General features: G+C 55.0%; 1 protein-coding gene across 1 annotated transcript in view; it reads left to right on the top strand.

The window, feature by feature from the left end:
- LOC146783432 (glutathione S-transferase theta-1-like) overlaps positions 1 to 14,081 on the top strand; it is a 108,665-nt gene that overhangs the window by 42,811 nt on the left and 51,773 nt on the right. Inside the window, exon 3 of the mRNA XM_085634341.1 lies at positions 12,096 to 12,246. Coding sequence (XP_085490467.1) covers positions 12,096 to 12,246 — 151 coding nt within the window. The remainder of the gene's footprint in view (positions 1 to 12,095; positions 12,247 to 14,081) is intronic.

The following is a 14,081-nucleotide window of genomic DNA, read 5'->3' as shown; positions in this document are numbered from 1 at the left end:
CTAAACAAATACAAAATCTGGGGCAAAACAGTCATTTTGATGGCAGCTATTCTGCCCAGCCATGACAAAGCGCTGCGATCCCACCGGCCTATCTCCTCTCCAATCTTCCTGCCCAAAGCGGCATAATTAGCCGCCACCATAGCCGGCAAGGTGGGAGCCAGCTGAATCCCGAGATAAGGCACCAACTCTTTCGACCAGAGCATCGGGAAGAGGTCCTGCAACGAAGTCCTAGTAGCTGGCTTGAGCGACACGTCCAACGCCACTGACTTCCCCACGTTCATTTTGAATCCCGAAACCGCGGCAAAGGAGTCCAACTCCTCGATACACGCCGGAAGGGCAGTGAGCGGATCATCCAGCGACAGTATGACGTCATCCGCGTACAGGCTAATGGCATGAGTGAAGCCTCCGAACCGCACCCCCCTCACTGCTGGGTTGTGACGCACCCGTTGGGCGAAAGGCTCCATATACAGGGCGAAGAGCAAGGGCGACAGCGGACAACCCTGCCTCGTGCCCCTCTCGATGGCAAAACTTCTGGAGCTGTAGCCATTCACACGTACCGCTGCCGTCGGAGATTTGTAGCAATTGAAAATCCACGATCGGAATCTGTCCCCTATCCCCAGCTTCCGCAGGACCTGCTCCAAAAAAGGCCAGTGGATGCGGTCAAACGCCTTTTCCGCGTCCACCGAAAGCATCATTCTCTCCCCTGGGATCCGTGATGCTTTTTCTAAGAGGTGAACTATCCGCTTGGTGTTGTCTACCGTCTGCTGTCCCGGTACAAAGCCCGCCTGGTCTGGGTCTATAAGGCCCGGTAGGTGGGGAGCCAACCGGGCCGCTAGGATCCCGGTGTACAGCTTAAGATCCACGTTCAAAAGTGAGATCGGCCTGTAGGAACTACATTGCGTCCGGTCCTTCCCCGGTTTGGGGATGACCGTGATAGAGGCTTGCAGCAGGTCCGGTGGGATGGCCCCGGGAGCAGTGAAGGAGTTGAAGAGGCGCGTGAGAAGCGGGGCCAGCGTCACACAGAACGTTTTGTAGAAAAGGGATGTGTAGCCATCCGGCCACGGGGCCTTCCCGTGTTTAAGTCGGGCGATGGCGGAGATCACTTCCTCAACTCGTATATCCCTGTCCAGGTGCTCCGCCTGCAAAGGCGTCAAGGAGGGGAGGGCAGTCGAGTCCAAATAGGCCGCCGTCGCCGATGCATCCGGGGGGTCCCCCGTATAGAGGTCCGCATAAAATCCCCGGAAAGCCTCAGCTATATGGGTGTCCTCCGTAACCATCGACCCCGTGGAGTCGGAGACCTCCTTCACTAACTGTTGTTGTCGAGCCGCTCTAAGCCTGTTCGCCAGCAGCCGGCCACATCTATCCCCTCCCGTGTAGTAGGCATGGCGTAAGCGCAAAGCCGCGTACTCCGCGCGGTCCATTTCCAGGGCCGCCAAGAGCTTTCTGGCCTCCTTTAGTTGCCGCCATACCCGGGGAGCCCCTGTCCTGCGGTGCACCTGTTCCAGTTCGCGGACCCGCTGGGTGAGCTCCTCCCTCTTGTGCCGCTGCTCCTTGTTGTCGGCTGAGGAAAGAGCTATAAACTCCCCCCGTATCACCGCCTTCATGGCCGCCCACTGTGTCGCTTGCGAAGTGTTGGAATCCGCATTATGGGACAGGTAGTCCTGAATGGCATGCGTCACTTGCGTGACTACTGCCTTCCTATGCAGCAATGTGTCCCGCAGGCGCCAAACCCGCGGTGGACCCGAGATCGGCGGCAGTCGAAGCTCGACGGTGACCGGTGCGTGATCAGACAGGGAGACCACCCCCATCTCTGTCGCGGTAGCTATCGCACATACCGGCGCGGTGACCAAAAAGTGATCCAGGCGCGCGTAGGTCTTATGTGCGTGGGAGTAGTATGAATAGTCTCTATCAGTAGGATGCATGCGGCGCCAGAGGTCGTGGAGGTCCAGCTCCGCCAGCTGTGTCTGACACCCGGCCGAGAATTCCCCCGCCTGCGGAGAGCGAAGCGCGGATCTGTCTAGGGCCGAGTCAAAGACCATATTGAGGTCACCCCCGAGGATAATGTGCCTGTCCTGCGAGGCAGTGAAATCTTCCAAAGCTGCGCGTAAGAAGCGCTCTTGTTGTTCGTTTGGGCTATATACAGATCCCACCGTGAAGTGGATACCCCCCACCCTAAACCTATAGGCTAACAGTCTCCCTTTCTGTTCGGATTGTTTGTGCAAGATCTCTCCCCTGAACTGCCTGGCCACCAAAATCGCCACCCCCGCCGTCCTAGCATTGCCAGAAGAGAAGAGTTGAGTCGGGAATTTGTGGGATCGGAGCCTGTGGCAGTCCCGAGGCAACAAGTGAGTCTCCTGGAGGAGGCAGATGTCTGCTCGGGTGCTTTCTAGTAGGGATAACACAGCGTGCCGCTTAACCGGGTTGTTGAGGCCCCGAACATTAAGTGTCACGAGCTTAAGAGTGGTAGGCGGCATAGGGAAGGATAGGTGAAGTAGCGCAAAGCCTCCGCAGGCGCGGAGTCCGTCTCAAGAGCGCCGCCAAGGCGGCCGTAATCCCTGTGGTGCACTGGACGTTCCCCCCTCCCCTCCCGAGCCCCCCCCCCACACTCCCACTCAACCCCCCCAACCACTCCCTTCCCCTCCCTCAACCCCACAACCTAAACGAACCCCCCCCGAACCCCAACAAGCAACCCCTTGGACAACAGTCGAACAGCCCCAACCCCCACCCTTCCCTCCCTCCCTCCCTCCCCCGTCCTCCAACCCCAATGAACCATAGTCCCAGCCGAGTCCCACGAGGGACTAGTCTGTGGTGAGTAACTTAAGTGGACGTCCAGCCACCGTCTCCTCCCCGCTACCCCCTCCCCCCCAGAGCCCCCAAACCTGCAAAGTGAAGTAAGCTGTGATGATCTCCCCCCGGAGCGTTCTTACGCCGTCAATGCGACGTCACCAGCGGCAGTGTCTCTGGCCACCTCGAGCACCGCGCCGGCCATGCCAGCCCTGATGTTGGGTGAGTCCGGCCTCTCGGTGCGGCCAGAAGAGTTCCGCCCCGTCACCCGCTGCCACCCGTCTCTGGTAACGCGCCTCCGGTGCGGCGTAGCCGTATCTTCCTCCGTCTCAGGAATGCCCAATACCCCGCAGGTCTCCCGCAGGGAGCGTAGTTGGTGCAAAGTGCCATTCCACCGAAAGATGAGTCGGAAGGGGTGCCCCCAGGCGTAGGGCGTGCTGTGCTCCCTCAAAGTCTGTGGCAATCCGGAAGGCTTTGCGTTTCTGAAGCGTTATGGCAGATAAGTCCTGATACAAAGCTACTGGGTGTCCTCGAAAGGTCAGGGATGACTTCTTCCTTGCCTCAGCCAAGATTCGCTCCTTGAGTGGAAAGTCCGGTAGAAAGGCCAGAATATCCGGCGGTGGTGCCGACGTGCGTCTCGGTGGGCCCACCCTATGCGCTCTGTCAATCCGGATGGGGAAGTCCGTCGCCTCTCCCAAGATCTCCCTGAACAGGTTCTGTAGGTAGCTGGTCACATCAGACCCTTCGTCCGCACTCGGAACTCCCCGGACCCGAATGTTGTTCCGCCGGGATCTGTTTTCGAGGTCCTCATTATGGGCTTGCAGGTCGAGCTGCTGGTCTCGGAGGCGCAGCACCTCCTGCTGCAACTGCTCAATGTCCTCGTCCCTCCTCTGACCAGCACCTTCCACGGAAGCCACCCGCTCTCCCAGGCCGTCTACCTCTCTGCGCACCTCTCGCATCTCCCCAGCGACCTCCTGTTTCAGCGTTTGAAAGTCATCCCTAAGGGAGCTGAAGAGTGACTCCATGAAGGCTCTAGTCACCGGCGGCTCTCTCTCGTCCGTCTCCTGCGCACCCCCGGAGGAGCCCGGCGACGGTTGCCCCGTATCCACCCTCTGGTGGTTCCTACTGAGCATCTCCGGGAGAGTGCGGTCCCCCTTCTTGCTGCTTCTGCTGCCCGCCATTGGCCGGCTCCTCCCGTGTCTCGGGTGCTCCACCCGCCCGCCGGCGTCGCTAGGCCACGGGGCTCGCTCCCCGCTTATTCGGTCTCCCGTCCTCCCGCTGCGTCGGCCGGCCGGGCGGCACCAGCCCACCACCGCCAGGGCCCCGCCGAGCCCACACCTCACCTCTCGGGCCCGTTGACGTGACACACCGCAGGAGGGTCTCCTCAGCCTGCTCCTCTCTCGTGCCTTCAGTCCCGGTGCTGCTGCCTCTCACCCCTGGGTGGCAGCGCGAGTCCGTGGGGCCTACTTTCTCTCTCTGCAGCCCTTCCCAGGGAACAGCGCCGGCCAGGGGGGGGGGAAACCGTCCTCTCCGAGTCTCGCCGGATACACTAGTGTCCACCACCCGGCCCCCGACCACGCAGGTGGCGCCCTCCGCAGGCCCCTGGCCGTTCCTCGCAAGAAGCCACGTGTCCTCCCAGGTTCGGCTGTTGCAGTCCTCCGGGGCTCACCGGCTGCTCCGTCAGGCGAACTGTCCGTCTCTAAGCAATACAGGGGCGACTCCCCCAGGCAGATGCGTGCTGGGCCCTTGCACCTCGACCTCTTCTCCTGCCGCGCTCGCCCCCACGCTCCTCCACACTCCTCACTGGGCCCTGTACCGCTCTGCCGCTCTTCCTCTGACGTCAGGCGGCTAGCGGGGCCATCCGTCGTGTCCCCCGCGGAGCCCAGGACCGGCTGCCGCCCAGGCTATCTCGCCAGAGTACCTCCGCACCGGGGCCTCCGATGCGGGGCTCCGCTGTCGCTCTCCACCTCGTTGTCCGCCTGTAGGCCGCGCCCCCGGCTCCGCGCCGTGTAGTGGCTCCGGGCCCCGGCCTCGGCTCCGCCTCCCGCCGTCTTCAGTCGACCTCTCCCCGTGAGGGTCGTCTGGCAGTCCCGTTCCCGGTTTCTCCGTCAATCGGGGTAGGTTCTCGCCGGCTCAGGGGGTGCTTGGGCTCCGCACCGTGGTCCGCGTCGGCAGGCTCCGGCTCTCGGCCCCTCCCTGCTGCTCCGTCCCGCGCTTGCCTTCCGCGGCCTCCTGCGATATCTTACGGGGTCTCGCTGAGTCCCACCGCCAGGTCGCTGGTATCCCCCTTCTTTCCCCACGATCTCCCAGCAGATATGGGGGAGATACTGCTAAAATCCTCGGTCCAAGGGCCTGGGGATTCAGGAGCTCACGGAGAGTGCGACCGCTCACTCCGCCATCTTGGCCACGCCCCCCCTTGGGGCATCTTTTAAAATGGTTTTGAGTTTTTATTCACGGACTGGAGTATGGTTCGGCTTGTGAAGATGCACTGCATGTTGTGGGCACTGATATATTCCTGTGTTACATGAGTGTGACCACTTAACGTGTGTATTTGTAGAGCACACATTCACCCAAGGGTATCTTGGCGCTGGATTACAGATGTTTGTTACGCAACACAATGATACTCATTTTATCGATCTCAGAATGAAAGTCTGAGTGGACCCACCGGGATTTGAACCTGTGACCATGAAGTCAAACACAGGCCTCTATAGTGGACGCATTCGTCCACTAAGCCATCAGACCCGGTGAGTTGTGGATGAATGCTGTTGGTGAGGCCAGATAAATAGTACAAATTAATGTTTACCTATCCTAACATAGGGGTGAGACCTTCGACCTCGGTCCTAGGATCGCGCACTCCCCTGCAGCACCGCTCTGCTCTGCCTCTGGAGCCCCACCCGTTGCAGGGTTCGAGACTGCCCTGATTCTGGTTAATCTGTTCCCTATTATTGCGCTGTGGTTTCTGTTCTCTGTTATTGTGCCTTATTGTCCTTTTTGTTCGAGACTACCCTGATCTGGTTAATCTGTTCCTGGTTTCTCTCAGCCCTCCTCTTGCCCTTATTATTGCTCTGTTGGTTCTCTTTTTTGTTATTGTGCCTTATTGTCCATTTGTTGCTTGTGTTGGTTTCCTTTCCATTTCCCGCTGCCGCATTGGCCTGTGACCCCTGCTCCCGCCTCCCAGCCGCACCTCTCTACCCCTCCCCTACAAATGGCGGCCGCTGCGGGGGAGCGTGAGTGAGACCTTTGACCTCGGTCCTAGGATCGCACTCTCCTTTGCAGCTCCGCTCTGCTCTGTGCTGCCTCTGGAGCCCCACCCGTTGCAGGGTTCGAGACTGCACTGATTTTGGTTAATCTGTTCCCTATTATTGCACTGTGGTTTATCTTCTCGGTTATTGTGCCTAATTGTCTTTTTTGTTCGAGACTGCCCTGATCTGGTTAATCAGTTTCTCTCAGCACTCCTCTTGCCCTTATTATTGCTCTGTTGGTTCTCTTTTTTAGGTCTCGCCTGATCCAGTGCATGCGCTGGTCTGGCCGAGACATTTAGTGTACGGGTTTTGAAAGTGCTGCCACGCGGCCTAGCGCTTGCGTTCACGCGCGCAGCCGGCAGCTTTCAGCACCCGAGAAGCCATCTGCAGCTTTAACTTTTTCCGCCCGCATTGCGCGGCCAATGCTTGTTTTCCAAGCTTTGGCCGTGTGCGCACACAACTCCCGCTTCTCCCCCTCCCCACCACATATGGCGTCTCGCGCGCACGGCCAATGCTTGTTGCCTGTTGACTTCAGTTACAGGATGAAATATATATATTTCCTCTTATGGATATCCTCGTCCCAATGAGATCTATTTTACCTTTTTTGCCCCCTCCTCGGATCTGTTCCCGGTGCCCCTGCCGCCCGGTCCACACGACCTCGGAACAACACACGCGCTCATTGGCTGATCCCTAACAACAACTTCCCTACAAAACTCGCGTTAGTCCCGCCTCCACGCCTGGTTTGAAGGCCAATAGCTGCTATTATCATGGTCTTTAGGACGCTGCCCAATCCCGTTGCTCATCTGCATCGCCTTTATGCCCAATCCTGTGGATTTATTCTGAGCATTAATCACTCTTCCACCAATTATCACGTTCTCCCGTCTCTGCGGCGGTTTGTAACGTCATCTTCGTCCATGCAACTTGCAAGTGGAAGAAGGATAGCTAAAGCTTTTAATATAGGTGACCAACGTATGGATAGCTGCTGGCTTGGATCCACAGCAATGTCATGTGTCAACTCTGGTCGCCATGTTGCTGGATATAGGAAGCATAGCTTTACCCATTTCGGAGGGCTAAGTGTTAAGAGTTCGAGCGGCTTTCACAAAGTTCATTTCTGCCCCTTATGGTTGTCACTTGGCGGTATTATACCGCACCACTGGCAGTTTCCTCTTTGAAGCCGGCGCCGTTCATTAATAAATACCGGCTATGCAATGATCTAGAAAAGATCCACCCGCCTGGAAATCAAGCTTTGTCTTGGTCCAGTAGGAACAGTCTAATCCGAAGTGCCAGGGCCAGGCCCCCTCTGCACCTGAAAACAAGCTCCCTCCTATTGGTTTCTACCTATTTGAGTCTCATCAAAGAGCTGAAGCTCGATTCCACAGCGAGCATATGACCCACATCTTGCCATACAAGGTGCACTTAGGGTGTCACACGAACGATAATAAAAAAGTGACAATGTGGATTACAGGACATAGACGTTTCAGACGTTTACAATCTGCAGGTTGTAACGCATGGATAGCAGACCATAAATCCACAATGCAGCTATCTAGGAAGCAAATAAAAATGCCTGTCATAAATCTACTAAATGGGCAGATACTTGACAGTATCTCGGCTGTTTTCAGGAAAGATGAACACCAGCACAATGAATGAAAAAAAAATGGAGCATGTTTAAAGCAGGGTGTGTGCTATGCATTTTAGTGATCATGCAAGCTATGTCCAAATCATAATCTGAATAAAATTAAAATGTTTAATTTTAGGTCCCTTTATTTAAAAGTTAGAGCTTTGAAAAAACGTTGTAATACACCCCCATACCTTAATTATAAGGGTGGAATACATACATTGCAATTAAGTGTAAATTGTTATTGGTAATCATGTATGCACATCAATAACTTTCAGCAAAACATTACATTGTAACATGAGTTGCAGCGGGCATGGTCTAGCGGGCTTGGGGAGAATACCGTGTACTCCTGAGCTCCACTGGGTCACTTGGCCTGACCTATCACGCCACCTTCCTGAACCCAGAGTTGTGGGATTCGTTAATTGCAGTAGTGCAAAAACCTTAACCTATTGCAGAGGAGTGGGGGGGGGGTTCCTTGCTAGCACATTAGAGTGCAATCTCGGAGAGCTCCCTTCATCCATAGGTGATCCAGATGTCTGCTCAGGGTTAGGATCTCTGTGCTGCTGCTGGTGAGTGCTCGAAGCCCAAAGAGCTTTCAGAGAAGGAAGGCACTCCGCCTGCGGTGGGGAGACATTACTGTAAGCGGTGGAACTGGCTGAAGTCGGCAGTTGCTTTTTTCCCCACCTCTACCCCACTTTTCTTAAGGGCGGCAGCAATGGAACCCTCTCAGTCTGCAGAAGAAAACTAAGAGCAACAGATCTGAGGTGTAAGCCTCTCCGAGAAGGTAGGGAGAAGGTTCTCTACTTTCTGAAAAAATGTATTTAATCTTCTCTACCCTTGAAAAGGTACCCTTGAATTTTTACAGGTGTACCTTTTGGTGCATCACAATAACAGGACTGTGGGAAAGACCAGCAGAAAGGACATGCAAGTCAGAATGTGGTACACTCCAAGCAGCTACAAGCATTGGCATAGCCAATAGGTCTCGCTTTCGGGACCTTACAAGTGTTTAGCCATGCAACAGTGGATGTTGTTGCACCAAGGATATTGTGCTGCATAACTAAATAAAGTCCCAAAAGCGAGACCTATTGGCTATACCAATGCTTGTTGTTGTTGTGCTTTATTGTCCTTTTCTTGCTTGTGTTGGTTACCTTTCCATTTCCCGCCACCGCATTGCCCTGTGACCCCTCCCCCTGACCGCCCTGCTCCCAAGCTGCACCTCCCTTCCCCCTCCCCTACAAATGGCGGCGCAGCGGACGTGCCGAAGGTGCGCCTAAGGCAAGCCCATCTGCACCCGTCCACGACGCGGCCAGCGCCAGGAACCCTGGATCTCCCGGTCCTCGCCGATACAACTCTGCCGCACTCATCGCACTCCACCCCGGAAGACACTCCGACAGCGAGAGATCCTCGCCCATCACCACTCATGGACGGTTCTCGTGCAGATTCTTCCGCAGATCCTTCACCATCGACAAAACTACCACAACCGCTGAAGGCCCACCTGATGCACGCACCGCCGAAACCCTGACTTGCATTTTCCTCAACATGCGCTCCCTGCACCGACACGCCATAGAGATCTGGGACCTGATCGTCTCTCTCTCGCCCGACGTCGCCTTCTTCACGGAAACCTGGACCAACGCCACCTCCGGCCCCGACATCGCCACCGCCATCCCAGACGGCTACAAGATCCAGAGAAAGTACCGCCCCCACCGCCCAGGAGGAGGACTCGCCATCGCACATAAGACCCCCCTCCGACTCTCCACATCCAGCACAAATGAATCCCACTCCAACACAGAACACCTCCACTTCCAGATCCAGACCAGCCCCAGGACCATGCTACGAGGACCCTTATCTACAGGCCGCCAGGACCTCGCACCCAGTCCACAACTACCATCACCGAACTCGCCGCACCCCATGCCATCACCTTCACGGACTACATTCTACTCGGGGGACCTAAACTTCCACCTCAACAACTGTGATGACCCAGATTCCACCACTCTCCTCGACAACCTCGCCAACCTCAGACTGAAGCAGCTGGTAAACGCCCACTCACAAAGCTGGACACACCCTTGACCCTATTTTCGCGGGTGGGACAAACATCCGCTTCAGCCACACCACCCAGCCCCTCTGGATGGACCACCATTGCATCACTTCACCTTCAACACCACCACCGCACCCAAGCCCCCCCCTCGCCCACCACGAAGGAACTGGAGCATGGCCACAGAGGGACACCTCAACACCACCCTCTTCCAAGATCCCCTCCACCCCCCAGCGCGCCGACCGACACCAACTCTGCAGCCAGGTAACTTTACCGCTGGATCTCCTGCTGCGCCGAAAAGCTCTCACCCCTCCGCCACCGCGCCAAAGAATGCCCTCTGAAGGCCGCCTGGTACACCACAGAACTACAAGAAGCCAGACGTTCCTGCAGACGCCTAGAGAAAACCTGGCAAAACCAGAAAACCACGACATCACGGAACAACCACAGGAGTGCCCTAAAGGAATACCACCAGCGCATAAGAGACACCAAACGGACCTTCTTAAAAGACAAAGTCCAGACCAACGCGACCATCGCCAAGGAACTGTTCAACGTCATACAGCAGTTCGCAAAACCCCCTAGCGAAGTCAGATGTCACACTTTCCCAGGTACTCTGACAAACTCAGCTCCTACTTCTATCTGAAAATCAAGGTCCTCTACGACAACTTCAACGAACAGACACCGGACACCATCCCCTCTCCTCCCACGCCGCCGATAAGCCATCCATCGTGACCTGGAACCCCACCACCGTCGAACAAATCACAGCGACCATGAATAAAACCCGCTCACGAGCCCCTACGGACCCCTGCCCACCACACATATTTCATAGGGCTGTCGCCGCCATCGCACCCAAACTAGGACGGACCATCAATGCCTCATTTATGGCTGCCATCTTCCCAGACGACTGGAAGGGGGCGGAGATTAAACCCCTCCTCAAGAACCCAACTGCCGACCCAACAGACCTGAAAAACTACCGGCCCATCTCTCTCCTTCCCTTCACAGCCAAAGTCACAGAGCGACTCATAAACACCCAACTGACCACCTTCATCGAAGAGAACTCCATCCTGGACGCCTCCCAGTCTGGATTCCACAGCAACCACCGCACCAAGGCCACCCTCCTCGCCGCCACTGACGACATCCGCATGATACTTGACCAGAGACACACTGCGGCCCTCATCCTTCTGGACCTCTCCGCAGCCTTCGACACCGTTTCACACCGCACACTCGCAGCCAGATTTCACGACGCAGGGATACAAGGAACCGCCCTCGACTGGATCCAATCCTTTCTCTCCGGCCGAACCCAGAGGATCAGAGTCCCTCCCTTCCTTTCCGAACCCACCAATATCAACTGCGGAATACCCCAAGGATCATCGCTCAGCCCCTCGCTCATCAACATCTAAATGGCCCCCCTCGCCGCCATCGTCAGACAGCATGGGCTCAGCATTGTATCCTACGCCGACGACACCCTACTCATCCTCTCACTCACAGAGAAGCCCGATAACACCAGACTCTGCTTTCAGGAAGGAATGAAGAACGTGGCAGCCTGGATGAAGGACAGCTGTCTGAAGCTCAACTCGGAGAAGACCGAGGTCCTCCTCCTCGGACCCTGCACCTCCACCTGGGACAACACCTGGTGGCCCTCTGCACTCGGGAGCCCACCCACCCCTACAGACCACGCACGAAACCTCAGCATCATCCTCGACTCCTCCCTCTGCATGAATCGCCGGATCAACGCCGTCGCTTCCACAAGTTTCAACTGCCTGCGCGTACTCCACAAGTCACCCATGCACTCATAACCAGCAGACTGGACTACGGCAACGCCCTATACGCCGGAATCAACAGAACCCTTCTGCACAAACTTCAAACCAACCAGACTCGTCCTCGGGACACCGCTTCACGAACACACGACCCAACACTTACGAGACCTCCACTAGCTCCCCGTTGAGAAGAGGGTCACCTTCAAACTCCTCACCCACGCCTACAAATCCCTCAACATCGGACTGAAATACCTCAACGAGAGTATCCTTCCACGTACCCAAGAGGAACCTCTGCTCTGCCGACCTCGCCCTGGCAGAGGTCTCCCCCATCTGCAGAAACAGAACAGGAGGGAGAGCCTTCACCTACATTGCAGCCAAGTCCTGGAACGAGCTCCCTGTGAACATCGGATGCTCCCTGACCCTGCACACGTTCAGGAAGGCCATCAAGACCTGGCTCTTCGACTGATCTGGAGCTGTTCCCCCCCCCCCCCCCCCCCATCCCCTTCAGCACCTTGAGACCCTCACGGGTGAGTAGCGCACCATATAAACCCCTTGATTGATTGATATTAGTTTGCACACACTGTCTTCACATTGCGTTGCACTATTGTAGTCTAGTCACAAGAGCTTGTTCATTGTGGCCTTAACTCCCTTGTGTCGTCTCCTTGCAGCATTGCAATTCTCCTCTATCTGGTTCGCAAGTTCAACACCTCAGACCACTGGTACCCCGCTGACCTGGAGAAGCGGGCTTGTGTGGATGAGTATCTGTCCTGGCAGCACACCTCTGTACGGCCGCATGGTTCCAAGATCTTCTGGTACAAGGTAAGTGGCAGTGGTGTCATGATGTCCTTTTTTGGGGGCTAGGGAGATGCCTAGGATGACCACCTGACTCCCGGTCATTGCTAATGCTGTCTCGGTCCTGAACGTTTCTCCTACAAATCATTACTTTCTGATGTGTTAGTTAACTAGTTCACTGGAAGCACAATCAGACAACAACATCCAGAATGCATTAGGCGATAACACAAAGGTCCAGGCTATGGAACTATGTCTGTTATGATCTAGAGAGATGCGAATAATAGGGGAAAGGTTCAGGAGACACCAGTGCTTCATTTCTAAACGTTACTGACTGGAAGTCACCATTCTGATTCCAGTTGTGGTTGGCAAAATGTGAAAAACACGGTTGGCAATGCGAGAAAGTTGCAGGTTTAAAACAGCACGATCCAAGAAGATCTGTATGGTAAAATGGCGGCATGCTGATTGGCGTGGGGCAGGATGGCTCCCGGCACGCCAAGACTAGAAAATGTCCCCCAAGTATTTGCCAATTACAAAGGGAACGTCCGGGGTTACGTTGCCAAGACGCGTCTCACTATGACGCACATCGGACAGGAACCTGCAGGATGGCTCAGCTCGTGGGAACCCACACTCCCAGGAGAACCACGCGCCCACCACAGAATGCCGGTAAGTGTTTGAACCATAATACATGCAGAGGCTGGCACACAAATTCAACTGCTGACCATTATCTCCACCATCTTAAGTCTGTAATGTACTCCAACAGTTACCGCTCACCAATACTTCATGCGAGCGTGAAGTTCAGCCAAACACTCCTTGGGGCTCGACTTATGCCCCCGACATCGGAGTGTCTTTAGATAAGCTCACATTAAAGTTAATTTTCACAACGTGCATGCATGGTGCTGGTTCAATGCATCTTGAAAGCTGTAGATTAGTTTTAAAATCAATGGTGTACAAACATTTACTTGCTGCCAGGTGCTGGCAAACTAACACTGCGGGTTTACTCCATGTGATATCCAGACCACAACACGATCCATAACGTGCCTCCCCTCAATATTCCAGATGACTTCAGATAGTTGTCTAGACAGGTTAAACACTCAAAGCTCAAAAGTCTGTTGGTAGGCAGATTTCAAACAAAAGGTGATACTATAAATCTTCTGCTCTTCAAGTATGTGGCTCACTTAAGTCCAGTAGATATCAAACCTCATAAAGTCCAACGGGAACTGACAGGCCCAGGTTAGGGGTGACCGTTCAGAGGTGATGAGGGACACCATCAAGAAGTTATAGGAAAGTCAGGAAACTAAAGAACTTCTGGGAATCACTTGGGGAACACTCACCCAAGTTCAGCAGGCACTGACACGTCCACGTTGGGGCCAACCGCCCTTTGGTCACTGGTGGGGCTTCAGGACTGCAAGCTTGCTTCTTTTAAATGCACTTCTTCAGTTTCTTAGGTATACAAGTCCATTCAAGGTAGCTTACGTAGGTTCTTTCAAATCGTCACCAGTGTTAAAACAAAGAAAGATGCGCAGGCAATGTCTTGTAGGTAAAGGTAGTAGTTTTATTCTTCAAGTTACATCACCGGTTCTAAGATACAGGAAGATGTCCTGATCCATGAAAGTGCCCCACCAGGAGCAGCCTCCTCGCTGCTCTGCCCTTCCACACCAACTGATTCTTCCTTCAATCCAAACCCACTGAACATTCTGTATGACCTCATCATAGGCTGAGCAGCAAGGCAGAGAACCACTGTAGGGAGAGTGCTTTGGGTAATTAGTACATCACAACAGAATGCATGCATCAGGGATTTAGATTCTGTCTGATTATGCCACTCTCTAGGTCAATGAAAATTATTGATTGCACACCCACATGTT

Source organism: Triturus cristatus, chromosome 11 (genome assembly GCF_964204655.1).
Source record: "Triturus cristatus chromosome 11, aTriCri1.1, whole genome shotgun sequence".
Taxonomy (NCBI): Eukaryota; Metazoa; Chordata; class Amphibia; order Caudata; family Salamandridae; genus Triturus; species Triturus cristatus.
This window is presented reverse-complemented; position numbering and strand designations above follow the sequence as displayed.